Below are 27,152 nucleotides of genomic sequence, written 5' to 3' on the forward strand. Positions count from 1 at the left end.
TGCCGTCCTCCTGCAACTATTTTCTATGTCTATGTCTCCATTACTTTCTATATCGTACTATGATCATTATATCTATATTTCAATAATGGTGCTGAGAGGCAAGGAGTGCAGTATTTGGAGAAGCAGTGTTTATTAAAGCTGTTGTTTTTAAGGACGATCTTTTGACAGTGAAATTAAATTGAAATGTAGCAGAGAAATTCTGGAATATAGGCACTGACCTTTGAAGTCATGGTTAGCAATACTGAGGTGAAAGGAAGATACATTTGGGGAAGTGAGTTGGACATGTTAAGAGAGAAGATACCTGGAGAGGGTCTCAGAAGGGTTCCGGCCCGAAACGTCACCTATTATTTTTCTCCAGAGATCCTGCCTGACTCACTGAGTTCCTCCACCTAGAAAGTAGTTTGGCTTAATCAGTAGGGCAAAAACATAACATAAATCTCTGTCTCAGTGGTAAGGATGCCCATAAGCACATTAGAGGTGAGAATAACTGAGGATAGCCCTCCAGTTGTATATTCCTTTCTACATAGCTAATATCATTGAGTATCACTTTTTCTTTCAACCTAAAAACAAGTTACTGCATCTGACAAATAGATTCAGGATCAGTTCCTGAGGGTAGCTAATGTTATCCCACTTTTTAAGAAAGGTGGTGGTTGGCAGACAGGAAACAAAGAGCAGGGATAAACGGGCCCCTTTCAGAATGGCAGGCAGTGACTAGTGGGGTGCCGCAAGGCTCGGTGCTGGGACCACAGCTATTTACAATATATATTAATGATTTAGATGAAGGGATTACAAGTAACATTAGGAAATTTGCAGATGAGTGGTAATGTGAACTGTGAGGAGGATGCTATGAGAATGCAGGGTGACTTGGGCAGGTTGGGTGAGTGGGCAGATGCATGACAGATGATGTGGATAAATGTGAGGTTATCCACTTTGGTAGCAAAAACAGGAAGGAAGATTATTATCTAAATGGTGTCAAGTTGGGAAAAGGGGAAGCACAATGGGATCTGGGGGTCCTTGTTCAGTCACTGAAAGTAAGCATGTAGGGACAGCGGGCAGTGAAGAAAGCAAATGTTTGGCTTTATAACAGTTGGCCTTTATAACAAATGTTGTTGAGTATAGGAGCAAAGAGGTTCTTCTGCAGTTGTTCAGGTCCCTGGTGAGACCACACCTGGAGTATTGTGTGCCGTTTTGGTCCCCTAATTTGAGGAAGGACATTCTTGATTTTGAGGGAGTGCAGCATAGGTTTACAAGTTTTATTCCCAGGATGGCGGGACTATCATATGCTGAGAGAATGGAGTGGCTGGGCTTGTATACTTTGGAGTTTAGAAGGATGAGAGGAGATCTCATTGAAGCATATAAGATTTGGACACACTAGAGGCAGGAAACATGTTCCAGATGTTGGGGGAGTCCAGAACCAGGGGCCACAGTTTAAGAATAAGGGGTAAGCCATTTAGAACGGAGATGAGGAAACACTTTGTCACACAGAGAGTTGTGAGAACCGGCCTCCACCACCCTCTGCCTCAGAGGGCGGTGGAGGCCAGTTCTCTGGATACTTTCAAGAGAGAGCTAGATAGGGCTCTTGAAGATAGCGGAGCCAGGGGATATGGGGAGAAGGCAGGAACGGGGTACTGATTGTGGATAATCAGCCATGATCATATTGAATGGCAGTGCTGGCTTGAAGGGCCAAATGACCTACTCCTGCACCTATTGTCTATTGAATTGTAAAAAATACTTACATTTTTAAGTTCCTTTCTTGTTTTCGAAACATCCCAAAGTAATTTAGAGGCAATAAACTATTTTTGAGTATAGCCATTAATTTAATATAGGAAGTGGAGTTTTTAATTGCCTTAAACTATACCCTTGTTCCATAGCACAGAGTGTAAATGAAACAAATGTTTGCACAAGACAGTATATTTGCCAGTAGAGTTGCCGGGGTCGGAGCTCCAACCGGCGCCGCCCGCGGCCGGACTGAGCCCCCAGCTGCGCGGCTCCAAATCCAGCGACGCTCCGCGAATGTTGGGAGTCGGCGGCCACAGTGCTCCGGAGCTTGCCGCACGGCGACCCGGTAAGGCATTGCCCGCTCCCCGCTGGTATCCCAGCGCTGCGACGCCGCCGACTCCCGACATTCGCGGAGCTGGGGCGTCCGGCCGCGGGCCGCGCTGGATTTGGAGCGCCTCGCAGCTAGGGGTAGAGTTGCCGGGGTCGGAGCTACAACCGGCGCCGCCCGCGGCCGGACGGAGCCCCCAGCTCCGCGAGGTTGGGAGTCGCCGACCAGGTAGGGGACTAAGAATTAAAGTTTCCCCCTTCACCCCTACTCCACCACCACATAAAATCCCTCCAAACTAACTGACTAACATTTATGCAATGATTCTCCCGGTCTCCGGGGAGGAGGCAGCTGCTCCAGACTATTCAAGCCGCCCGCGCTACCTACCTAATCTACGCTAAAAATCTTCCATTCTGAAATCCGAAAATGTCCGAAATCCGACAAGTGGCTGGTCCCAAGGCTTTCGGATAAAAGGTTGTGCACCTGTATGCTCTTGGTTTGCAAAAATGCTTGACTGTTACACTCTCTCCTCTTTACCAAATCTATAATGTGCTATCTGTGGCTGGTGGATGCCATCCTGGTGACTGTGAGATTATTCATTTGTCAGTGTTTTCCTCACTTTGGAAAGAGAGGAAACTGAAAACACTTTTTAAAATTACATAATATATTTTCTTGATTTATAGATGCAACAACTACACGACATGGAAGAAGTTTGTTATGAAAAGGTTCTAGCAAAACTGAAGGAAGGACACCAGGTAAGGATTTTTCTTACCACTTTTGGAGTTTGCATATTTATGATGACAAAAATGTGAACATTTAGATGTATATTAAATTATGTTTTGATATTATAACATTTTTTATATCTTGTTCAATCAGAGAACAGAATTATTTTTTATGAATATAAAATGGACTGCAGTATTCTTTTTACATCTAACATTTCATTACCATTTAGAACATGGTTAATATAATTTCTAATGAATTATAGATGCATAAAGTTAAAAGATAAATCATATATTCCCATCAAGCGAGGTTAAAACTTAAATTCCCCCAATTGATCTGTATATAATTTGGATATAATATGGATAAAGAACAGAATTTACATTAAGGTTGTTCGGAATTATCATCTGCTTCAAGTGTTTTAATTTTTGCTGAATAAGTAGAACATTCCCACATGCTGTGGATACCTGTGTTATGCTCTGAGACACTTTTAGTGGGAACTCGCATTACAAACCAGAAATTAATGAAAAGAATAATGTAGAAACAAATATTACCATAGATTCCCCTGTGCATGACAAAAGTTTACTTTTGTAAGCACTTCAAATGCATTACAGTGTTAAAAGTCCCATATAATGTCAAGAAATAATGTGCTGATTCACCATGTTATAAATGAATAACAAATTATCATCTTGGATTGTTCCTCCTCTTTGGCATTCATCATCATAGAATAGTACACTGTGGAAACAGGCCCTTCATCTCAACTTGCCCACGCCGGCCAACATGTCCCAGCTACATTTGTCCTACCTGCCTGCATTTGGCCCATATCCCTCCAAACCTGTCCTATTAATGTGCCTGCCTAATTGTTTCTTAAACGTTGCAGTAGTCCCTTCCTCAACTACCTCCAGTGGCAGCTTGTTCCATACAACCACCACCCTTTGTGTGAAAAGGTTACCCCTCAGATTCCTATTAAATCTTTTCTCCTTCACCTTAAACCTACAGTATGTCCTCTGGTCCTCGATTCACCTACTCTGGGCGAGACTCTCTCCATCCACCCAATCTATTCCTCTCATGATTTTATGCATCTCTATCACCCCTCATCCTCGTGCGCTTCAAGGAATAGAATCCCAGCCTACTCAACCTCTCCCTATAGCTCAGACCATCGAGTTCTGGCAACAACCACGCAAATTATCTCTGTACCCTTTCCTATAACATGGTGCCGGGAACTGAACACAATAATCTTAATGCAGCCTCACCAACGTCTTATATAACTGCAACATGACCTCCCAACCTCTATATTCAATACTCTGACTGATGAAGGATCTTGGTAACAGATTCCACTTTTGAATTGTTTTTTGTATTTTAGAACCCATTAATATAGGTAGTCATAATCATAAGGTGAGTGGTCACAGTCTTATTGCCAGGGTAGGGGAGTCTAAAACTGGAGGACATAGATTTAGGGTGAGGTTGGAAATATGTAAGCAGACTGGAGGGGCAATTTTTTCACACAGAGGATGGTGGGTATGAAGAATGAACTGCCAGTGGAAGTGGTTGAGGCTTGTATAATTAGTGTTTAAAATACATCTGGATAGGTACATGGTGAAGAATTGTTTAGGGGGAAATATGGACTAAATGCAAGCAAACTGTACCAACTCAGGAGGATTGTTTGTTCCTCCAGACTCAGAGACAGTTTCTACCCCAAAGCAATCTTCACACTCAACATGAAAAAACACTGAGTATTATTCATGTTGCACTCTTCATTGCTGCCACCCACCTTGAACTTTTACTATCACCCTGTACAATACTGATTACTTACTTATTTTAATACCTAGTTTTTAACATTGTTTTTGAAATTGTGTCCTGTGTTTTTATGTTTGTATTTTATGCACCAATGGAGTGGCAACAACAATTTTGTTGTTTGCAGTGCTTACAACGACAAATAAAGATATTTCATTTCATTATCGAAGAGTTGGGCTGAAATCCCCTTTGCTGTGCTTATACCTCAATGACTCAATGCAGTGTTCGTCTGCAGTTTCTTAAAAACCCACTCTGAAAACCTACTCTTTTATCCCAAATGGAATTGTGTGACGGATAGGAAGTTCATACAAATTTGAGAAAGGAACTTAAAGAAAATTGAGTGAACTTTACAGTTTTGCTCCAGATAATTATTTTATGCCTGGTACATGATTTGGACAAGAGGATCCAATTCATACTCTCCTCTTTAATATCATGTTGTATCTTTTTATTCCTGACTTTTAGAAAAGTTTCCGTATGTTTAAAGGTGATAATTCTACATGAAGCATGAAGTTCATTAGCATTGCATGCAGGGAATGAGTGCAATCTTTCAAGTTGAAAGTGTTCTAAACCTGCCCAATTCTCCTTCTGTTTTTGTTCCTTTGAAGCGTTCCTTCAAGTTAATGTCAGCAACTCCAACTCATAAGTCCAGGGAAGTCGTCAATCTTTGAATTTATTAGTTTCATAAACTAATAAATCCAAAGATTGACGACTTTCCTGGACTTGATAGCTTACGTCCTGGGGTCTTGCATGAAATGTCTGTAGATTGTTGCTTGATCATTGCTTGATAATTGCCATTCAGTTCTCTATAAAATGTCCCAATGGATTTTGTAAAATTGCTTATGTTCTATTCAAGAAATTAGGAAGATTGGACCAGAATTTTAAAATGAAACTGTTGCTTTACCAGGATTTACAGACCACGTAGCCTATTGACTACATAAAAAGACACAAAGTGCAGAAGTAACTCAGGGGGTTAGTCATAGAGTCATACAGCACAGAAAAAGGCACTCCGGTCGAACTTGTCCATGCTGACCAAGATGCCTCATCTACACAAATCCACCGTGCCTGCATTAGGCCCACATCCTTCCAAACCTTTCCTATCCATGTACCTGTTCAAAACATCTTTTCAAAGTTGTTATAGTAGCTGCCAAACGACCTCCTCTGGCAGCTCGTTCCATATACCCACCAACCTTGTGAAAATGTTCAGCGTCGGGTTCCTGGTAAATCTTCCTCCACTCACCTCAAATTGATATCCTCCGGTTCTTGATTCCCCGTTGATTCTATCTATCCTCCTTGTGATTTTACACAATACTAATATCACCCCCGATTCCCATTTGCTCCTATGAGTAAAGCCCTACCCTGCCCAACCTCTTACTTCAGCTCAGGTCCTTGAGGCTTGGTGCGCCCTCAAGAACCTTTTCTGCACTCTTTCCAGCTTAACAAATTCAAATGCTGGGTCATGGAACATCTGTGGAAAACATGCATAGGCAGCGTTTAAGGTCAGGACCTTTCTTCAGACCCGACCCGAAATGTTCCCGGTCCATGTTCTCCAGAGATACTGCCTAATCCACTGAGTTAAATCAGCACTTTGTGTCCTTTTTTGTAAACCAGCATTTGTAGTTACTTATAGTAGGTATGTTACAAAACCTACCTGAAGCGTGTCTGAGAATCTGCCCCACCCCTTGTACGCGATTTTGGCGCTGTTTAGAGGGGGCGGGTTTAAAACGCGATTTTTACTAGGCTGTTCCAATCGAAAATGTTCAGCCTAGTAAATCATTAACGGAAAATCGCTGAAAGACTCCGTCGCAAAAGGTATTATTAGTTTTTATGGCCTTGTATAATAGTTATAGTAGTTTAACTCTCTCAACCCGCAACCTCTCGCAGCCCCAGGGTTTTATAAAGCAAACAATTAAAGGTATGTACCTTATTTTTACATTAAAAGGGGCTTCTTAAGAACCCTGTATATAAAGTTTTCTATAGCGAATAGTTCATTTTGGGCTCTTTATATCCCGCAGTATTTTTCTGGGCATTTGGGGGCACAAATCCACTGCAATGTGAACGTTCTAAACCAGCGCGTTCACAGGAACCCACTAGAAAGCCGATTTAAATTGACTTTAATTTACAGCAATTGAACACTAAATTCCTTCCATTTGGCCTATAAATTAATGTAAATGAGATTTAAAAATCATGTTTTATTGTGAATTATTTGTGAATATTATTTGGACACTTAGGCTATTTAAAAATGTTAATCATTTATTAAGAAATGGATAGATGTTTACATAGAAACATAGTAATTGAAGTTTGAAATTAGCTACAATTGGGTAACTAACTAATTATATGCTTTATTTAGTTAGTTAACCAATTGTAGCTAATTTCAAACTTCAATTACTCCCTCTTAAATATAGCCATCTAACTCCCTCTTAAATATAACTCCCTATTAAATTTAGATCTAGTAATTGAAGTTTGAAATTAGCTACAATTGGGTAACTAACTAATTATATGCTTTAATTTCAGGTAATCCAAGTAAGATTATTTTATATTTGTTTCAGAATGGTTCAATCTATGATAACTGAAAATTTCATTCAGTTCACTTAATTTTTAAGAAGGTTATGGGCTTTTGACTATCCTCGATCACAGCTTTTTTGTTATGTCCATAGAAAATCAATAGGGAACAAGATGCTAATTTCTGAGTATGAAAATGGCCATAACTTTTTTATTACTTGAGATATGAAAGTGAATTAGGTGTCAAATTAAACTTATTGTTATGCTTTATCTGATGGGATAAATTGCAGACGTGATTTTTTAAATCTCAAAATTTTGTAACATTGCTACTTATAGTCAATGGTCTCACATAGACACAATTGGAAAAATGCTTATATCCAAAAACTGGATGGAACTATTTGCAATCTATATTAATGTCTTGGATGTTGGTTGTGCTCATTCTTAATAGTACTTTGGACAATGACATGATCTTATTGAAGCATGCATACCATGGAGTCTTGACAAAGCTGGTGCTGAGAAAATGTTTCCACGTAAAAGAATATCTGGAGCCAATAATATAAATTACAAATGAGAAGTTGCATATTTTAGACAGAGATAAAAATGAATATCTTTTCCCACAGGGTTCTGAATTTTGAGCTGTGGAGACGAGTTCTGTATATATTTATTGATGCTAAGAGATTTTTGATACGTGAAGGAGTTGAGCATTATGGGGAACAGGCAGCAAAGACAAAAGCCAGAATCAGATCTATCATGATCTCAGTGAATGGCTGAATGGGCTTGAAGAAGGTGTGGACCTCTCAGGTTCCTATTTCTTATATTCTTAGGATTTTGGACAACTGCCCCAATGTCACAATTGTCTGATCTTTATTTTTTGTTTAATAACTCTCTTGTGAAGATTTTTAGCATTGTTTTGCCCCATCAAAGTGGTTGTTATCATTTTTGACATTAAAAGTGTATATTTTTCACATTTCGTCATCAGCCATAAGTTCAAAAGTTCTAGGCACAGAATTAATCCATTCAACTCATCAAGTCTACTCCATCATTAAATCACGGCTAATCTATCTTTCCCTCTCAACCCCATTCCTCTGCCTTCTCCCCATAATCCATGACACCCTTACTAATCAAGAATATGTCAATCTCTGCCGAAAAAATATCCATGGATTGGCCTCCACAGCCGTCTGTGACATTGAATTCCACAGATTCATCATCCTCTGACTACAGAAATTCCTTCTCACCTCCTTTCTAAAGGTGCGTTTTTTAATTCTGAGACTCTGGCCTCTGGTCCTAGACTCTCCCACTAATGGAAACATCCTCTCAACATTCACTGTATCCAGACCAATAGAGGAATATGTCTCTGGACAAATATATTTGTTTATTTTGTAGCCAAAGAACATGAATCTTTGAAAGCATAACCTGTTTATAAATCTTCAATGAGCATTGACATATAGTTGTGCTTGGTATTAGTCTTAACACATTTCTGTTTAACTTAGCAGTTTATATAGTTTGATGTATTCTCTGAATACTGCTACTGAGTATTGAAATACAATGCTTTAATTGAAATTATGTTTGTACTGTCCCAATCTCATATTTTATTATACACTTAATCATATTTTAAGTGGGTTCAGCTATAATATGATTTTAGTTTAGAGATACAGCACAGAAACGAGCCCTTCAGCCAACCAAATCAGCACTAACCAGCGATCCCCGCGCACTAACGTTATCCTACACACACTAGGGACGATTTACAATTTTACCGAAGCCAATGAACCTACAAACCTGTACGTCATTGGAGTGTGGGAGGAAACCAGAGCACCCAGGGAAAACCCACGCAGATCATGGGAAGAACTTACAAACTCTGTGTAGACAGCACCTGTGGTCAGGATCGAACCTGGGTTTCTGGTGCTTTAAGGCAACAACTCTACCGCTGTGCCACCGTGTCGCACCTTTCTTTAGTTTGTCTTTCTGAATGGTATTGTAGTTGACATAAATATAATTTTAGTGCAGATCTTTCTGAAGTTATTTTACTTATATTGTTATACTATGGAGCCTAGTGGTTTTTTTAATTTTCTGGTGGGATCATTGTTGACACAGATCAGATTTTTATTTTCCTTTGCACTAAAATAGTACTAACTGGGAACATTGAGTTGTGAGTAGTTGGAAGAGTGTAGGCATTTGGGATGACAGATGGAGATTGTCTCCTTTGCTGTTGATTTTTCAAGTCGTACTGTGAAAAATTTTCAGCTCTGTTTGGCTTTTGGGAAATTAAAACTTGGCTATTCAGTCATTAATTCTGATCCATCTGCTGTAACTAATGAGACAGCTTGTTTCAGCCTTCAGTTTGAATTAACAGTTGCATGTGCAAGTTTATCATCTGTGTGTTGCCCAGATCCTCCTGAGCTGCTTGCTGAATGTCGATGCAGGTACGCAGGACAATAATATATGGCGATGACCTACAATGTCTTTATTTTCAAGTTCTCTTGTGGCGCTCAGGTTCAAACAATTGGTGAAATTATAAAACAGAAATGCTGAGAATAGCTCCATTATAAAATACAAATGATGCTGACAAGTTTGCATTCCAGATACTGTTTAGCCTCCTTATTATGGACTTCTTTATAACGGATTTCAGTTATAGCAGACGGTTCGTCCCCACAGCAATCAGACCCCACCATCAATAAGAACTCAAGCTGCTAGTTACACTGGAGGAGGCCTTTGAAACTACTAAGCAATTGCTTTGATCTACAATGATATTCTATTAAACAATGTAACAAACAGGCTTTAGTATTTTTAGCTTGCAAAAATACATTGTTAGCTGCTAAAAAGAACATTGTATTTGAAAACAACATATTTGCATGGAGTGACGTCAAGGTGGTTGGAGCAAATCCCTTACTGGGTTACAGTACGATACTATAAAAATGTATTTATCCCAGGAGGGAAATCGGTTTGCCAACAGTCATAAAACACAACAAGATACATGAAAAATGAAATGAAAGTGACGAGTGGAAAGTCCAAGATTGGGGATGTACAAAGATTGGGGAGGGAGTGGGAAGGGGAGTCAGTCTACACCGAGCAGAAAGATGTACAGAAGGACTGAAGGATAGTCACAGCAAAAAAAGGATCTCCTGTGAGGTTCTGTGCTGCAGTGGACAATCGGCAATAATGGACACCATTATGGATAGCAACTTCTGTGGTCCGTAATAACGAGGTTTATCTATTTAGTATTTCTGTTGCAACGGGCTGCTAAACTGATATGAACATAATTTTGAAAGTGGGATTTAAAACTTTTAACCACACAAGATTTGCTTGTTCAATAATCCACATCTGGTTTTAAAGCCCTGATGGTCTTTCACTAGATTTTCTTTGCAGTAACACTTTATAGCAAAATATTCAAAAATTATAATGAATGACAATTGCTTAAAGTTAGTTAAAAAGTAATATCATAGCTATCTGAGCCATTTGTAAATGCATACAAAATACCAACTGTTTACTTTTTTAGTAAAAATCCTTAGATGTTTTGTTTATAAGATTCAAATTAAAACCTAGACCAATGCAGGCCTGTTCAGCAATGATAATTAACTTCATTTTTTTCACCTAAAGGCTATGCAAATGTGAGCATTTCTAATTAATTTTTAAATTAGCACCAGTTGCCTACCAATTATCCAGCAAGATTTTCCATATCATATCATATTTCCTTCTGCCAACCTCTTGCCCTATCACAACCTATCTATATTCCTTTGCAGAATCTTTGAGCTACTCTGAAGTTGCTAATTCATCTATGTGGGTATCGTATATTAAGCATGAACTCCTAATCGTCCAGTCTACCTCGTTGCAGTCTTTGCACTTTAAAAAAAAATATTTTCTCTTTGGCTACAACACATTATACATCTTAATAACGAGAAGATTTGAGTATAGCAGCAAAGAGATCCTTCTGCAGTTGCACAGGGCCCTGGTGAGACCATATCTGGGGTGTTGTGTGCAGTTTTGGTTTCCTAATTTGAGGAAGGGCATCTTTGCTATTGAGGGAGTGCAACGTAGGTTCACGAAGTTGATCCTCGGGCTGGCGGGACTCATATGAGGAAAGATTGGAAAGACTGGGCTTGTATTCACTGGAATGTAGAAGGATGAGAGGGAATCTTATGGAAACATATACAATTATAAAAGGACTGGACAAGCTGGACTGTACAGGAAAAAATGTTCCCAATGTTGGGGGAGTCCGGAACCAGGGGCTACAGCCTAAGAATAAAGGGGAGGCCATTTGAAACTGAGATGAGAAAAAACTTTTTCACCAAGAGAGTTGTGAGTTTGTGGAATTTTCTGCCACAGAAGTCAGTGGAGGCCAATTCACTGGATGAATTTAAAAGAGAGTTAAATAGAGCTCTTGGGAATAGTGGAATCAAGGGGTATGAGGAGTAGGCAGGCACGGGTTACTGATTGTGGATGATCAACCATGATCACAATGAATGGCAGTGCTGGCTTGAAGGGCCCAAATGATCTCCTGCTGCATCTATTTTCTATGTTTCTAACACCATATCAGTCATTGTGGGCAAATTTGTCCAAGGGCTTGTTTTCATGCTGTATGACTCTATGACTATAACACCGTATTCTGCACCTTGTGTATTTTTTCTCTTTTGCACAACCTCTTGTACTTGTATAATGATTTTCCTGCAGAGCAGCAAAACAAAATGGGTGCATGTGACAATAATAAATTAATACCAATACCATCAGAAAAGATGGCCACAGGACACTCTCTTCCTTCATCCAAGTTATTGATGTCGGTTATAAATAGTTGAAGCCCCACCATGGATTCTTGTGTCATAACAGCAGTATTAACTCATTTATCCTGAATATCTTTTATGTTAGTTAGTCAATCCCCTTGTCAATGCTATTACTCTCAACCCATTGTGGTCTTTGGCAATAATCTTTTATATGCCACCTTATCGAATGCTTTTGCAATCCACATTCACTATATCTTCCAACCAGGTTGTTACATCCTCAAAGAAATCTAACAACACATTGAACACCATTTATCTTTTCTAAAACCATGTGGGCTATTGTTGATTGCATTATATTTTTCCAAGTATTTTCCTATTATCTCCTTAATAATGGATACCAGCAATTTTCGCAATGATGGATGTTAGTTTAACAGGCCTATAGTTTACTGCTTTCGATTTTCTTCTCCAAATAGCAGTATTATAATTGCCGATTTCCTTGAATCTCGGCAGATATTTTGGTAGACTATTACTGACGTACACACTATCTCTGCATATCTGTCCTTTGAATATCCTCTGATGTAGTCATCAGATCCAAGAAATTTGTCAGCCTGGAGCTCTATTACTTCCCTTAACTTTTTGTTTCCACTAGCTATAGAAATTACTTCACGTTCCTCCCTTTTGTCTCTTATTTTACCTATTATTTTTGGGATATCTTTAGTGCTATCCACCATTGAAGACTAATCTGTACTAATTAATCAGAATTGCTGTAATTTCTTTATTTTCCATGATTAATTACCCAAAGATAATGTTTGATTTAGCCTTTTTTAATATATTATATTAATTCCCCAAAGATAATGTTTGCTTTAGCCTGTTTTAATATATATATATATATATATTAAAACAGGCTAAAGCAAACATTATCTTTGGGGAATAAAGAAATTAATCATGGAAAATAAAGAAATTACAGCAATTCTGATATATATATATATAGCAGAAGCCAAGTATGAGAGTAAACTAGCAAATCATTTTAAAACTTTCTCATCTTCAAATATTTTTCTATCATTCTTTGCTGGCTTCTGTAAAACCGTACAATTATCTGGGTTGCCATTAATCTTAATCGCATGATAAGCCTTTTCATTTAAAATCATCATTAATTTTCTTAAAAAAAAAAAAAAAAATCTTAATTAGCCATGGATGGATTGCATTACAAACTACCTCCTTGATTATAACCTAACGGGCTGGGCACATCCCAAACCCTTCTATTTAGAGACACATAACATTGACAAGGGTTATCACCTTCCAAATGCCCCCATTAATCTATTTTACCTCATCAAGATGTTGTGGGCAGTGGGCAGGTGCTGTAGACCTGCACGGGAAGGTAGACGCTCCCGCCCCCACGAGTCTCGTGTAGATGGGGCTCGGCAGCCTGGGAAGGCAGTCCATCAAGGAGAGGGAAAACTCCGATTTAGAACCTCCACTGCCTTGTGGCCATATCCAGCCTACAACTACAATTATACATGTTTATTTTGTCCTATCCCTTCTCTGTGACTCAAAGCTAATGTTTTAAAATCGATTTTTCTGAATTAGAAACATTAACTGGTTCTCTTTCCACAGCTGCTACCTGACCTGCTGGGTGTTTTAAGTATTTCTGTTTTTATTTCAAATTTTCAACAAATTTTGATCAGTTTACACTTCCAGCAACTTTATACGATTTAAACAATCTCGTGTGTAAATAGTGACACAAGAAACTGCAGAATCTGATTTACATAAAATAAACACAGCATGCTGGACCCGAAACGCCCCCTATCCATGTCCTCTGGAGACGCTGCCTGACCTGCTGAGATATTCCAGTACTTTGTGAGTAAATAGAGCATCCTCCTGCTGAATCTTCCCCACTGAATTTCAGTGTAATTCCAGTTCCAATGATTAGATACTTTACTTAGTTTTTGGTTTAGTTTTCAGATGCTCCATGGAAACAGGCCTTTTGGCCCACCGAATCCGCACCGACTAGCAATCCCCATACACTTGCACAATCCCGCACACTGGGGACAATTTGCACTCTTTACCAAAGCCAATTAAGCTACAAACCTGTACATCTTTGGAGCGTGGGAGGAAACCGGAGCACCCGGGGAGAACGTACAAACTCCGTACAGACAGCACCCGTAGTCAGGATTTAACCAGGATCTCTGACGCTGTAAGGCAGCAACTCTACCGCTATGCAACCGCGTCACCTCATGGTTCTGTACATAATACTTGGTCACTTCTTGTCACAAAGTGCACCTGCACAGTGCTATTTCATGAGAACTTATTTAGTTAATTAAAATCCACCGACTGCTTCAGGTGCCTCATTGGTAAGCATTGTACTCACTTCCCTCTGACTCACTGTCATTGTGTAACAGGAATGGTGTAAATTAGTTCTTATTGTAAATTTATTAAAGGAGATGATCTAATTACATTCACAGACTAACTGAATGTCATGATTAATCCATTTCACTAACCTTTCCAATATTGCAGTTTTGATCTTTAGACTTGCTATACTTCACTGCTTAGTCATCCATTATAATAAGTTGCATATCTACCACACATGGTTAGTTAAAATGCATTTTATATCTCATCAATTGGATATATTGAGCAATTGAAATATATTAATTTATGGGCAGTAAATTAAAACAAAAAAACTTGCTTGAGATGTTATTGTAAACAAACAATAGTTTGGTATAGTATTGTTAAATAGTAGCCGTATTAGCTGATCAAACTCCCAACAGTTTACAAAACCATGAGAGGAATAGATCAGGTAGGCGAACAGAGCCTCTTGCTCAGAGTAGGGGAATCGAGAACCAGAGGACATAAATTTAAGGCGAGGGGGGGGAAAGATTTAATAAGATCCTGAGGAGAAACTTTCTCATGCAAAGGGTAGGGAAGTGAATGGAATGAGCTGTCAGAGGAGGTAGTTGAGGCAGGTACTATCGCAACGTTTAAGAAACATTTAGACAGGTACATGGATAGGACAGGTTTAGAGGGAATGGGTCAAATGCAGGCAGGTGGGACTAATGTAGATGGGACATGTGGGCAAGTTGGGCTGAAGTGCCTGTTTCCACACTGTATGCCTCTATGATTCTTTATTCCACCTGCGTATGTCTTAATGGACGGGGATTTTCAATCCTCCTGGCGGGTAATATAGAGGCTATACATTGATATTAAATCTTTGATTGGTGAATCCATGTACAGTGCATACAGAAAGCATTCAGACCCCTTCACTTTTTCCCCATTTTGTTACATTACAGCCTTATTTGAAAATTGATTAAATTCATTATTTTTAATCATCTACACACAATACCCCATAATAAAAAAGTGAAAACGGGTGTTTCAAACTTTTGCAAAGTAATTAAAAATAAATAACTGAAATATCATATTTACATAAGTATTCAGACCCTTTACTCAGTACTTTGTTGAGGAACCTTTGGCAACAATTACAGCCTCAAGTCTTCTTGAGTATGATGCTACAAGCTTGGGCACACTTGTATTTGGGTGATTTCTCCCATTCTTCAGAGATATTCGATCGGGTTCAAGTCCGGGCTCTGGCTGGACCACTCAAGGACACTCACAGACTTGTCACAAAGCCACTCCTGCGTTGTCTTGGCTGTGTGCTGAGGGTCATTGTCCTGTTGGAAGGTGAACCTCCGCCCCAGTCTGAGGTCCTGCATGCTCTGGAGCAGGTTTTCATCAAGGATCTCTCTGCACTTTACTCCGTTCATCTTTCCCTCGATCCTGACAAGTCTCCCAGTTCCTGCCGCTGAAAAACATCCCCACAGCATGATGCTGCCACCACCATGCTTCACCATAGGTATGGTATTGGCCAGTTGATGAGCGGTGCCTGGTTTCCTCCAGATGTGACTGTTGCCAAGATTCAGGCCACAGAGTTCAATCTTGGTTTCATCAGACTAGTGTACCAGAGGAAACAACCCTTTTGGCAAACTCCAAGTGGGCTGTCATGTGCCTTTTACTGAGGAGTGGCTTCCGTCTGGCCACTCTACCATAAAGGCCTGATTGGTGAAGTGCTGCAGATATAGTTGTCCTTGTTCTCCTCAGAGGAACTCTGGAGCTCTGTCAGAGTGACCATTGGGTTATTGGTCACCTCTCTGACCAAGGCCCTTCTCCCCCGATTGCTCAGTTTGGCTCCATGAAGAGTCCTGGTGGTTCCAAAATTCTTCAATTTAAGAATGACGGAGACCACTGTGCTCTTCGGGACCTGCAATGCTGCAGAAATTGTTTTATACCCTTCCCCAGATCTCTGTCTCAACACAATCCTGTCTCGGAGGACTACGGACAATTCCTTTGTCTTCATGGTTTTGATTTTAGCTCTGACATGCACTGTCAACTGTGGGTCCTTATATAAACAGGTGTGTGCCTTTCAAAATCATGTCCAATCAATTTAATTTACCACTGGTGGGTGCCAATCAAGTTGTAGAAACATCTCAAGGATAATCAATTGAAACAGGATGAACCTAAGCTCAATTTTGTCATAACAATTGTCTGAATACTTGTGTAAATGTGATATTTCAGTTATTTCTTTTTAATTACTTTGCAATAATTTCTAAGCACCTGTTTTCACTCCTTGATTCTGGGGTATTGTGCCTAGATTGATGATAAAAAACATTTTTTAATCAATTTAAAAATAAGGCAGTAACGTAACAAAATGTGGAAAAAGTGAAGGGGTCTGAATACTTTCTGAATGCACTGTACCTTTCTCAGTTTGACACGCTGAGATTAGTAGTACCTGCATTCTCCAGGCAAATATGGGTTCTATTTTTACAATTGCGCATAAGTCCATTTTCGTCGGAAGATGGAATACACTTTAAAAAAATCACTTCCTACAATAATCCAATCTCCATACAATTTTATTTAGTTTACTTTATTACTGTCATGTGTACCGAGGTACAGTGAAAAGCTTTTATTTGCGTGCTAACCAGTCAAAGAAAAGACTTTGCACATTTGCAATCAAGCCTTCCACAGTGCACAAATAAAAGATAACGGGAGCTGTGAATTGCACCAAAAGCAAGTAAGACTGATAAGAAAGGACGATTACTCAAAGAGTAGAGATGGAGGAGAATTGTTCACAATGTACAGTTTTAGTTTAATTTTAGAGGTACAGCGCAGAAACAGGCCTTTAGGCCCACCAGGTCCGTGCCGACCAGCGATCCCTGCATATTAAAACAATCCTACACAATCTAGGGACAATTATTTTACATTTACAAAGCCAAGTAACCTACGCACCTATGCATCTTTGCTGTGTCGGAGGAAACCTGAAGATCTTGGAGCCCACGGGGAGAGCGCACAAACTCCGTACAGACAGCACCCGTAGACAGGATCGAACCCGGGTCTCCGGTGCTGCAAGCGCTGCAAGGCAGCAACTCTACTGCTGTGCCACCGTGCCGCCCTGTGGGGACTGCAGATGCAGGTTTAAACCGAAGATAGACACAAAAAGCTGGGGTTACCCAGCAGCATCTCGAGAGAAAAGGAATGGGTGACGTTTCTCGACCCGGAACGTCACATATTTCTTCTCTCCAGAGATGCTGCCTGTCCTACTGAGTTAGTCCAGGTTTTTGTGTTCACAATGTATATCCATGAGTTGGCAGAGACTCATATTTCCAAAGTATTCAACTGAGGCCACCCAAGAGCAGCATGGACAATGCATACTGGAGGTGTCAAAACTAAAATCGTAAATTTGAAACCATATTTTAAGAGGTGCGAAGTCAGCAACAATATCAGAAAATTTAATCTTGATGTCTGGGAATGTTGTGGAAATAACTTTAAGCAAATAATATATCAAACACTTGGAGAAGTTAAAACTAATAAACGAGAGTCAACATGGACATACAAAATGCAAATTGTGTTTGTCTAACTTAATTGAATTTTAAGTTGATTAAATATGGATTTTTGGAAGCCATTTGTTGAATTCCCACAGAAAAGACTGTTTGGCAGAATTAAGCTTTGGCATAAAATAATATATGACACTGTAAATATTATTTAAAAAATGTCTGCAAAAGAAAGCAGAGATTTGTTCATTAAAACAAAGTAGATAAGTAGTATTCCCCATGTGATGGTGTTGGGACTACTATTTTTGGAATGCAATAATGTCACAGATGTAGGTATGCAGCGTAAACTTCCAACATTTTCAGAAGACGTTAAGCTTGGGTTGTGGTAAACAGCAAAAAAACAGGGGAATTGAAGGCTACAGGAGGGCTGACTGATGGGACATGCAAGCACATGGCCAATTACATTTAATTACACACTTTGGCAGGAAGAATGAGAGATGGCATAGAATAAATTGGAAGTAAAACCCAGAAAAAGACAGATGTTCGGTTGGCTGGTCAATAGTTCTCAGGTTTTACCTTTCTGCCCTTCTTAAAATGGCGCATAAGATTAACCAGTTTTCAGTTTAGTTTATTGTCATGTGTACCGAGGTACAGTGAAAAGCTTTTGTTGCGTGCTAACCAGTCAGCAGAAAGACAATACATGATTACAATCGATCCATTTGCAGCGTATAGATACATGATAATAACGTTTAGTGCACGGTAAAGCCAGCGAAGCCTGATCAAGTATAGTCCGAGGATCACCAAAGAGGTAGATAGTAGTTCAGCACTGCTCTCTCGTTGTGGTCGGATGATAACATTTGGGAAGAAACTGTCCCTGAGTCTGGAGTGTGCGTTTTCACATGTTTATACCTTTTGCCTACTGGGTGAGGGGATAAGAGGGAGTAGCCAGGGTGCGACTCTTCCGGCACCTCACCTGTGTCTTGCAATCATTCAAAGAGCCAAGGGTCCAGCAATTTATCTTCCAGCGTCCCACAATGTCATTGGATATGTCTGATCAGTCCTAGGGTATTTATTTACCTTCATACGTTTTAGGATATTTCAACACCTCCATGACTGTACTACAGTCTGTCCTCCAGTTATCTCCATTTATTTCCCCAAGTTCCTCTCTTCATGTCTTTTTCCATGGTAAAAACGGGATAATATTCATTAAGGAGCTTGCCCATCTCCTGCGACTACACATATAGATGACAGCTTAGGTTTCTGAGAGGCCCTATTCGCCCCACAGTTAATCTTTTTTCCTTAATATATTCTAATATCTCTTTGGATTATCCATGATCATCTGACATGCCCCTTTTTTGCTCTCCTTCTTAAGTATGCTTCTTAATCCCCTATACTCTTCCAGAGAAATACTTGATCCCAGCTCCTTTTTCTTGAGCAGAGCAGAGCTTCAATTTCTCTCATCATCCAAGTTTCCTTACTCCTACTGCCAGGCCCTTCACTTTAACACAGACATGCATACCCCAAGCTCTCACTATCTCACATTTCTCGCGCTCTGAACATCCTTCTGTCCTCAAAGTGAACGTGTGCATATGTGGAGAAACCTTTTAAGATGGTCGGGCAATAGTTAATAAAGCATTTGTTCATGAGAAAAAGTAGACCACCTGGCCCCTGGAACCTGTACTGCTGTTCAAAACGATCCAGGCTGATATGCCCTGGGCTTAAAGTCATATGCCAGAGATGGTTGCCGAGTGAGTTGTGGCCATGAAAATGGAATTGCATGTATAAAGATTAACAAGGCTATTGGGAAAAAACAGGGGATTGTGACTGATTAGATGATTTGATTATCTACTGAGCCCAAGCAATAGATTGGTTTAATGACCTCCCTTATTGTAACAACTCATCAGCTGTATAACTCGTACTGAACTCTGGTGGATATTTTTTCATAACTTAAGGGTTGGATAAATTATAGTCTTGCAAAACTTTCTCGAGAGGCTAATGACATTTTAATTTGTCTATGTTAGACTATAAAACCAATGTGAATTCATATCCAAAATGCACAAACATGCTGTCTTTGTATTTTATTCATTTTACATGAGGCTGTTAATAGAATTCCATGGGAATAACCTGTCTGTAAAACCTTTGTTGACTTTGACTCATTACGTTGAATATTTTTGAGTGTCCTGCTATATTAAATTTAATAATAGCTTGTAGCATTCTGTCAATGACAAATGTTAAACCTGTTATTTACTGCATCGTATCTCTTTTTTAAATTTAAATCTAGTAGAACCTTCCCTGAATCTAAGGAATTTTAGAACATTAAAAATGGATGCAATATACCAGTATAATTCATCTGCTAGTTCGCTGCTTTCAATTAATTCCCTGACTTTATAGACTTTATGTAGGGTCTGTTTTAAATTTCTGGCCAGCTTCATCTTGTACTATATTTTATCCTTGTTAATGTTTTGGTTTTTCTCTTTTTTCTGCATAGTTTGTCCATTCTTTTAATCAGTCACTGTATTAAGTGCTATTACATGTTGTATGCTATAGTCAACTATCTATACATAACTAAAACACTGATCTTGTGGATGGAGGGAGGGAGTGACTGGTGGTAAGGGAGAGGTGAGGGAGGGATTGGGGGAGGAGGAGAGGGGGGAAGATCCTGGGGGGGGGGTGAGGAGGGAGAGTGGGAGGATTGAGGTAGAGGGGAAAAGTGGGGGAGGAGGGGGAATAAAGGGTGAGGAGGGCAGTGCGGGAGGTGAGGTGGGATAGTGGGCGGAGGTGAGGAGTGGGGATAGAGGGAGAGGAGGTTAACATAGAAACAAATAAAATAGGTGCAGAAGTAGGCCATTCGGCCCTTCGAGCCTGCACCGCCATTCAATATGGTCATGGCTGATCATCCAACTCAGTATCCTGTACCTGCCTTCTCTCCATACCCCCTGACCCCTTTAGCCACAAGGGTCACATCTAACTCCCTCTTAAATATAGCCAATGAACTGGCCTCAACCACCTTCTGTGGCAGAGAATTCCAGAGATTCACCACTCTCTGTGTGAAAAATGTTTTTTTCATCTCGGTCCAAAAAGATTTCCCCCTTATCCTTAAACTGTGACCCCTTGTTCTGGACTTCCCCAACATCGGGAACAATCTTCCTGCATCTAGCCGGTCCAACCCCTTAAGAATTTTGTAAGTTTCTATAAGATCCCCCCCTCAATCTTCTAAATTCTAACAAGTGCAAGCCGGGTCTATCCAGTCTTTCTTCATATGAAAGTCCCGACATTCCAGGAATCAGTCTGGTGAACCTTCTCTGTGCTCCCTCTATGGCAAGAATGTCTTTCCTCAGATTAGGAGACCAAAACTGTACGCAATACTCCAGGTGTGGTCTCACCAAGACCCTGTACAACTGCAGTGGAACCTCCCTGCTCCTATACTCAAATCTTTTTGCTATGAATGCTAATATACCATTCGCTTTCTTCACTGCCTGCTGCACCTGCATGCCTACTTTCAATGACTGGTGTACCATGACACCCAGGTCTCGTTGCATCTCCCCTTTTCCTAATCAGCCACTATTCAGATAATAGTCTACTTTCATGTTTTTGCCACCAAAGTGGATAATGTGTGATAGGTCCATGGGGCTGAAGGTGTTCAGAGAAGGGTGACAACAGGCCTTAGAGAGCTGTGTAATAACAATTAAAGCAGCACAATTGGATTTGGAAATGAGGAAACATGACACAGTGAAATATATGTTTGAGGGAAGAGTGTTTGGAAAATTCTGCAAGTCAATGATGTAATTCACCTCCACTGAAATTTCTGTCTGAAGAAGTCCTTATCTGAAACGTTACCCGTTCATGTCCTGCAGAGATGCTGCCTGACACGCTGAGTAACTCCAGCACTTTGATTTTTGTAAACCTGCATCTGCAGTTCTTTGTATCTCCTTGTGAGATGAAAGCTGTTTTAAGAACATCAGGTTGTATTGCAGGGTGTGGACATGATGTTTCTTATTGCTTATGCTTGATGGCCAAGATCTATGATTCAACCCATTCCTCAGACTCAGAGCATACATGAGGATGGACCTTTTGCTGAACACGTATCATCCTTCTGCTGACTGGTTTGTATGCAAAAAAAACATTTCACTCTACCTCGGTACACGTGACAGTAAACAAAACCTCAAATTTCTACAAAGGGAAGGTGCTCACCCAACTTTCCCTTGCTGCAGCACATTGCCCTCCAATAATCAAGGTTGTTAAAAAAACACGGTAAAATGTGGACCACTTCTGAGATCGTGTAATCACCTCTCAGTTAGACATACATCGACGATGAAATTCACCACTTCCTTCAATGCGCCCGCATGGCCTCTAGTCAACTGATGAAAAATAATTGAAGCTCAAGACGTCAGTTCTTGCGTAAGACATGTTGTCTACTTGGCGACAAAGACCTGAACCATCGACAGTGGGCATCTCAAGGTAGTGGGAAAATGCCATTGCACTATCTGCAAAATCTCCCAATTGTTCACTCGAACGCTAAAGGAATCAACTTTGAAGTCCCATCCCGGCCCACTGTCGCCAGCATTGTGGCACGTTACTCGCAATTGGCTACATTGAGATGGCACCTCATTTGCATGCTCAACAGTCGAGACCTGAAACAGACACAATATTCAATACCCTTTTGTGCTTGTTTACAAAATGGACAGAAAGAAAAAAAGGATGTGCTCGTGACTTCCTTGGAAAAAGCGCAACATTACTTCTGACACATTGGTGATGTTGGCGCCTGATAGTTTGAAGTTGACAGATGGTATTGAGAATTATGCAACAGGAGCACAGAGAGACTCATCATAGCAAATTGATTGCCTCAAAAATTATGTGCCCACTCTTGCCCCAAATGTTGCCTGCGTATGTGGCCCAAATATGTTGGTCTCATTAGCCATCTCTAAACCTCCAAAACCAGACTGATGTAAGTTATATTTGACCTCAATGGACAACCCTAGAAGCCAAGTCACCCAGTGCCTCAGGCATGACCAGTCTGTAGATTTCTGCTTTATAATTATAGTATCATGGATATTTGAAATAATGGTGAACAGTTCTTGTCGTGGGCTAGATTGATATTATTTGAGAATGAGATTTGGAATATACAAAGATACTGCAACTATTATTTACTGTTAAATGGAATTAAATGTCTTCAAATTAAACTGTTGGGAAATCTGCAATTATGAATGGAGTAATAAATACAGTGGTTGTTGAGATTTTAATGACTTAAAAAATATATATTTTATTTTCTGCTGATTTGTAAATGGTGTCAGGGGATATGGGGAGGAGAATGGAATTGAGAGGGAGGGAGAGATCAGCCATGATCGAATGGCAGAGTAGTCTTGATGGGCCAAATGGCCCAATTCTGCACCTACCTCTATAATTATAAAACTCTGATCTTGGATGTGGATGTATTTATTTGTGTGTGTGTGTGTCTTGTTTATCTGTGGTTCACATCTCCTCCAAAACACGACGCCCTAAGGGTGAAATTTTTACATATTCCGATAGTGATTTACCTCATGATCTCAAAAATCACCTCATCTGAAAATGTGATTAATTATTTCTGGAGTTATTTATTAAAATTGTTCACAAAAATGAAATATTTTTTAAAGCTAACAAGCTGATGACGTCACAATGGCTCTGCTCTTCGCAACCCGCTGTGCAGTGTTATCAACGCGCAGCCTGCTGGGCATTTTTTCCACGCGCTGCGAGTTACGTACATGAGTTTGTGTCTACTTTTAATTTTACCAGCATGTGCAGTTCTTTCTTAAGCATTTGTAGCAGCCATTTGGATTTCTAATTGTTTGATAAGTTGTTTACATTTCATTAATACAGCACTAATCTGCAGATGTTGAGTGGAAATCTTCTTTCCTAAGTACACTTCTATTTTCCTCTGTTGTTTGAAATGGGAGAAGAAAGTAAAACAACGCAGCAGCATCACAGTCAACGATAGGAGTCATTATTGGGTGCCCCTTCAAAAAGGTGATAGCTGAGGTTTATTTACCTTAAATTCCATGAAATATTCAAAAATACATGAAATATTCAAAACATTATCCTCTCTCCGGCTGTTAAAGAATGAGGAAAAGTAGTATCTTTGATTAGATAGCATTACTTCTCGGCAGATAAGCAGGATACGTTTCTTATATCTTCAAATGCATTTGTTTATATTGGCCAGCAGATGATATGCATGGGTTTTTATTTATGATATTCTCTGCAGTATTTCAGTAAATAGTACTTTGACCTGGATGTCTTCTTTGGTGATTTACGGATGGAAATCTTATAGTTGAAATTTGGGATTCAAAGGTATATGTTTGAACTTCTGTACAAGATGAATAGCCATGCCAGAGTCATTGATGGGTATTCATTGAGATAATACACGCATTCTGATCCCATATGCAATTACTGGGAAAATTAATCTGATTTTCCATTTGAGACAGATGTATTCTTCATATACAGAGTGAAGTGTTTGTTAAAGCATGAATGGTGATCAGTAAATATTTCAAACTACATCTAGAAGCAAAGAACTGCAGACCCTGGTTTACAGGAAAAGACACAAAGTGGTGGAGTAACTCAGCAGGTCAGGCAGCATCTATGGAGAACATGGATAGGTTACGTTTCAGGTCAGGACCTTTCTTCAGATTCTGGGAGTCTGAAGAAGGGTCCTGACCGGAAACATCACCTATCCATGTTCTGCAGAGGTGCAGCTTGTCCTGCTGCGTTACTCCTGCACTTTGTGCCTTTGTCAAGCTACACCTAGCTTGGCAGAAGGAACCTGATAGTAACCAATCAAACAAATATAATGCAGCTATAATGCATTAATTTTGCATAAGAATATATGTTAAGGTTGATTCGGAGTTATTGACTACTTACTTACGATACGCATGGCCTTATTGTGGCTGAAAAACAATTTATTAGATGCAGAACTGGCTTTGACTTTGGCTGTCCTCATTTACGTGCCTAAAACAACACTTTGAATTTTTGCACCAATTGCCATTAGTCATGGAGTCACAGTCAAAAGCATGGAACCAGGTGAACAGCCCAACTTGCCCACACCTACCAACATGCCCCAACTACGTTAGTGCCACCTGTCTGCATTTGGTCCATATCCCACTAAACCTATCCTATACACGTAGCAGCTGCCTCAACTACCTCCTCTGCCAGCTCGTTCCATATACCTACCTCCCTTTGTGTAAAAAAAAAAGTTGCCCCTCAAGTTCCTATTAAACCGTTTCCTGCCCTTACCTTAAACCAATGTCCTCTGGCTCATGATTCCCCTACTCTGCGTAAAAGACTGTGCGTTTACGCTACCTGTTCCTCCCTTGATCTGATATACCTCTATAAGATCACCCCTCATGTTCCTGCGCGTCAAGGAATAAAAGTGTTTAGACTTCAGAGATACTGTGAGGAAACAAGCCCTTCGGCCCACAGAGTCTGTGGCGATCGGTGATCACCCGATACATTAACCTACACACACTAGGGACAATTTTACAACTTACCGAGGCCAATCAACCTACAAACCTGGACCTTTTGGAGTGTGGGAGAAAATAGGAGCACCCGGAGAAAACTGACGCAGTCTCATGGAGAAAGTGTAAACTCCTTACAGAGAGTACCTGTAGTCAGGATCGCACACAGGTCTCTGGAGCTGTAAAGCTTTAGCCACTGTGCCGCCCCTTAATAGATTGAGTGTGGTTGAGGCAGATGGGATAGTTTAGTTTATTGTAATTGTTATTTATTGTAGTTTATTGTTACCGAGGTAAAGATATTCTGAGAGTCTCCAGTGAGGTCGATGGTATGTTAGGACCACTCTCTACTTGGTGACGGGTTCAGTTGCCTGATTTCAGTTGGGACGTAATCTGGAGGTATCTGTTTGCACACTTCTGTACCTCTTGCCTGTTGGGAGAGGGGAGAGGAGGGAGAGTACAGGGTAAGACTTGTCCTGGATTGTGCTAGTGGCCTTGCCGAGGCAGCGTCAAGTGTAGATGGAGTCAATGGAAGGGAGGTTGGTTGATCGTGATCGTCGGAGATGCATCCACAAATCTCAACAATTTATTGGATGGAGCTGTTCCCAAACCATGCTGTGATGGACCCCAATAAAATATTTTATGCGGTGCATCTGTAGAAGTTGGTGAAAGTTGTTTGAGACATGCAGAACTTCCTTAGCCTTCTACGAAAATAGAGGCTTTTGTGTGCTTTCTTGACCATTGTTTCAATATGGGTGGTCTAAGACAATTTGCTGATGATATTTACTCCTAAGAACTTGAAAATTTCAACCGTCTCTACTCTGGCGCCGTCAATGCATAATGGGTTATGTGCACTGGTTCAGTTAGTCATAGTCATCCAGCATGGAAACAGGTACTTGGCCCAACTTCGCCACACCATCTAACATGTCCCAGCTATATTAGTCTGCTTGCGTTTGATTCATATCTGTCTAAACCTGTCCTGTCCATGTACCTGTTTAATTGTTTCTTAAACATTGCAATACTCCTTTCTGCAACTACCTCTTCTGGCAGCTCGTTCCATACACCCACCACCCTTTGTGTGAAAAAGTTACCCATCAGATGTCTATTAAATCTCTTCCCCTTCACCATAACCCTATGTCACCTGGTCCTCGATTCACCTACACTGGGCAAGAGAATCTGTGCGTCTACCCGATCTGTTCCTCTCATGATTTTGTACACAGCTATAAGATCGACACTCTTCCTCCTGAGCTCCAAGGAATAGTGTCCCAGCCTGCTCAACCTCTCCCTATAGCACAGACCATTGAGTCCTGGCAACATCCTCGTAAATCCTCCCTGTACCCTTTCCACCTTGACAACGTCTTTCCCATAACATGGTGCCCAGAACTGAACAAAATACCCTAAATGCAGCCTCGCCAATGCCTTATATAAATGCAACATGACCACCCAACCTCTATACTCAATTCACCCTGTCTGATGAAAGCCAATTTGCCAAAAGTCTTTTTGACCACCCAATCTACCTCTGACTATATACCTGCACTCCTAGATCCCTCTGCTCTATATACTGCTTCCTGAATCGATCACAATCTCCTTTGTCTTGCTGACTTTGAGGGAAAGGTTGTTGTCTTGACACCAAGTTATGAGGTTCTCAATCCTCTTCCAGTACTCCATTTGGTCATTATTGGATATCCGCCCATCACGGTGGTGTCATCTCCAACTTTGTCAATTTAATTGGATTTGTATTCGACTGTGCAGTCTTGGAACATTTAAGAGACTTTTGGATGGGGAGATGGATAACCAGGGAATGGAGAGATATGAATGATGTGCAGGCAGATAAGAGTTGGTCTTGACATCATATTCAGCACATACATTGTGGGCCCTAGGGCCTGTGCTGTACTGTACTGTTTTATGTCTATAACCATCTATTCTATGTGAAAATAAATCAAATTCATCTTGTAAAATGCTACTTGAAGCCTTGAAGTTATTGCTTGAAGTGGAACAATCTATGTCTCACTGACCTAGAGGCTGAATTGAACTTAGAAATGATGAGAAGAAATTTAATTACTAAGCTTGTAACTTTATTCCACCTTGGCTTTCT

General features: G+C 40.2%; 1 protein-coding gene across 1 annotated transcript in view; it reads left to right on the forward strand.

Moving 5' to 3' along the window:
* The window catches only part of ascc3 (activating signal cointegrator 1 complex subunit 3), a 358,193-nt gene that overhangs the window by 103,723 nt on the left and 227,318 nt on the right, over positions 1–27,152 (forward strand). The window contains exon 13 of the mRNA XM_055634935.1: positions 2,728–2,799. Coding sequence (XP_055490910.1) covers positions 2,728–2,799 — 72 coding nt within the window. The remainder of the gene's footprint in view (positions 1–2,727; positions 2,800–27,152) is intronic.

This window comes from Leucoraja erinacea, chromosome 5, assembly GCF_028641065.1.
Source record: "Leucoraja erinacea ecotype New England chromosome 5, Leri_hhj_1, whole genome shotgun sequence".
NCBI lineage: Eukaryota > Metazoa > Chordata > Chondrichthyes > Rajiformes > Rajidae > Leucoraja > Leucoraja erinaceus.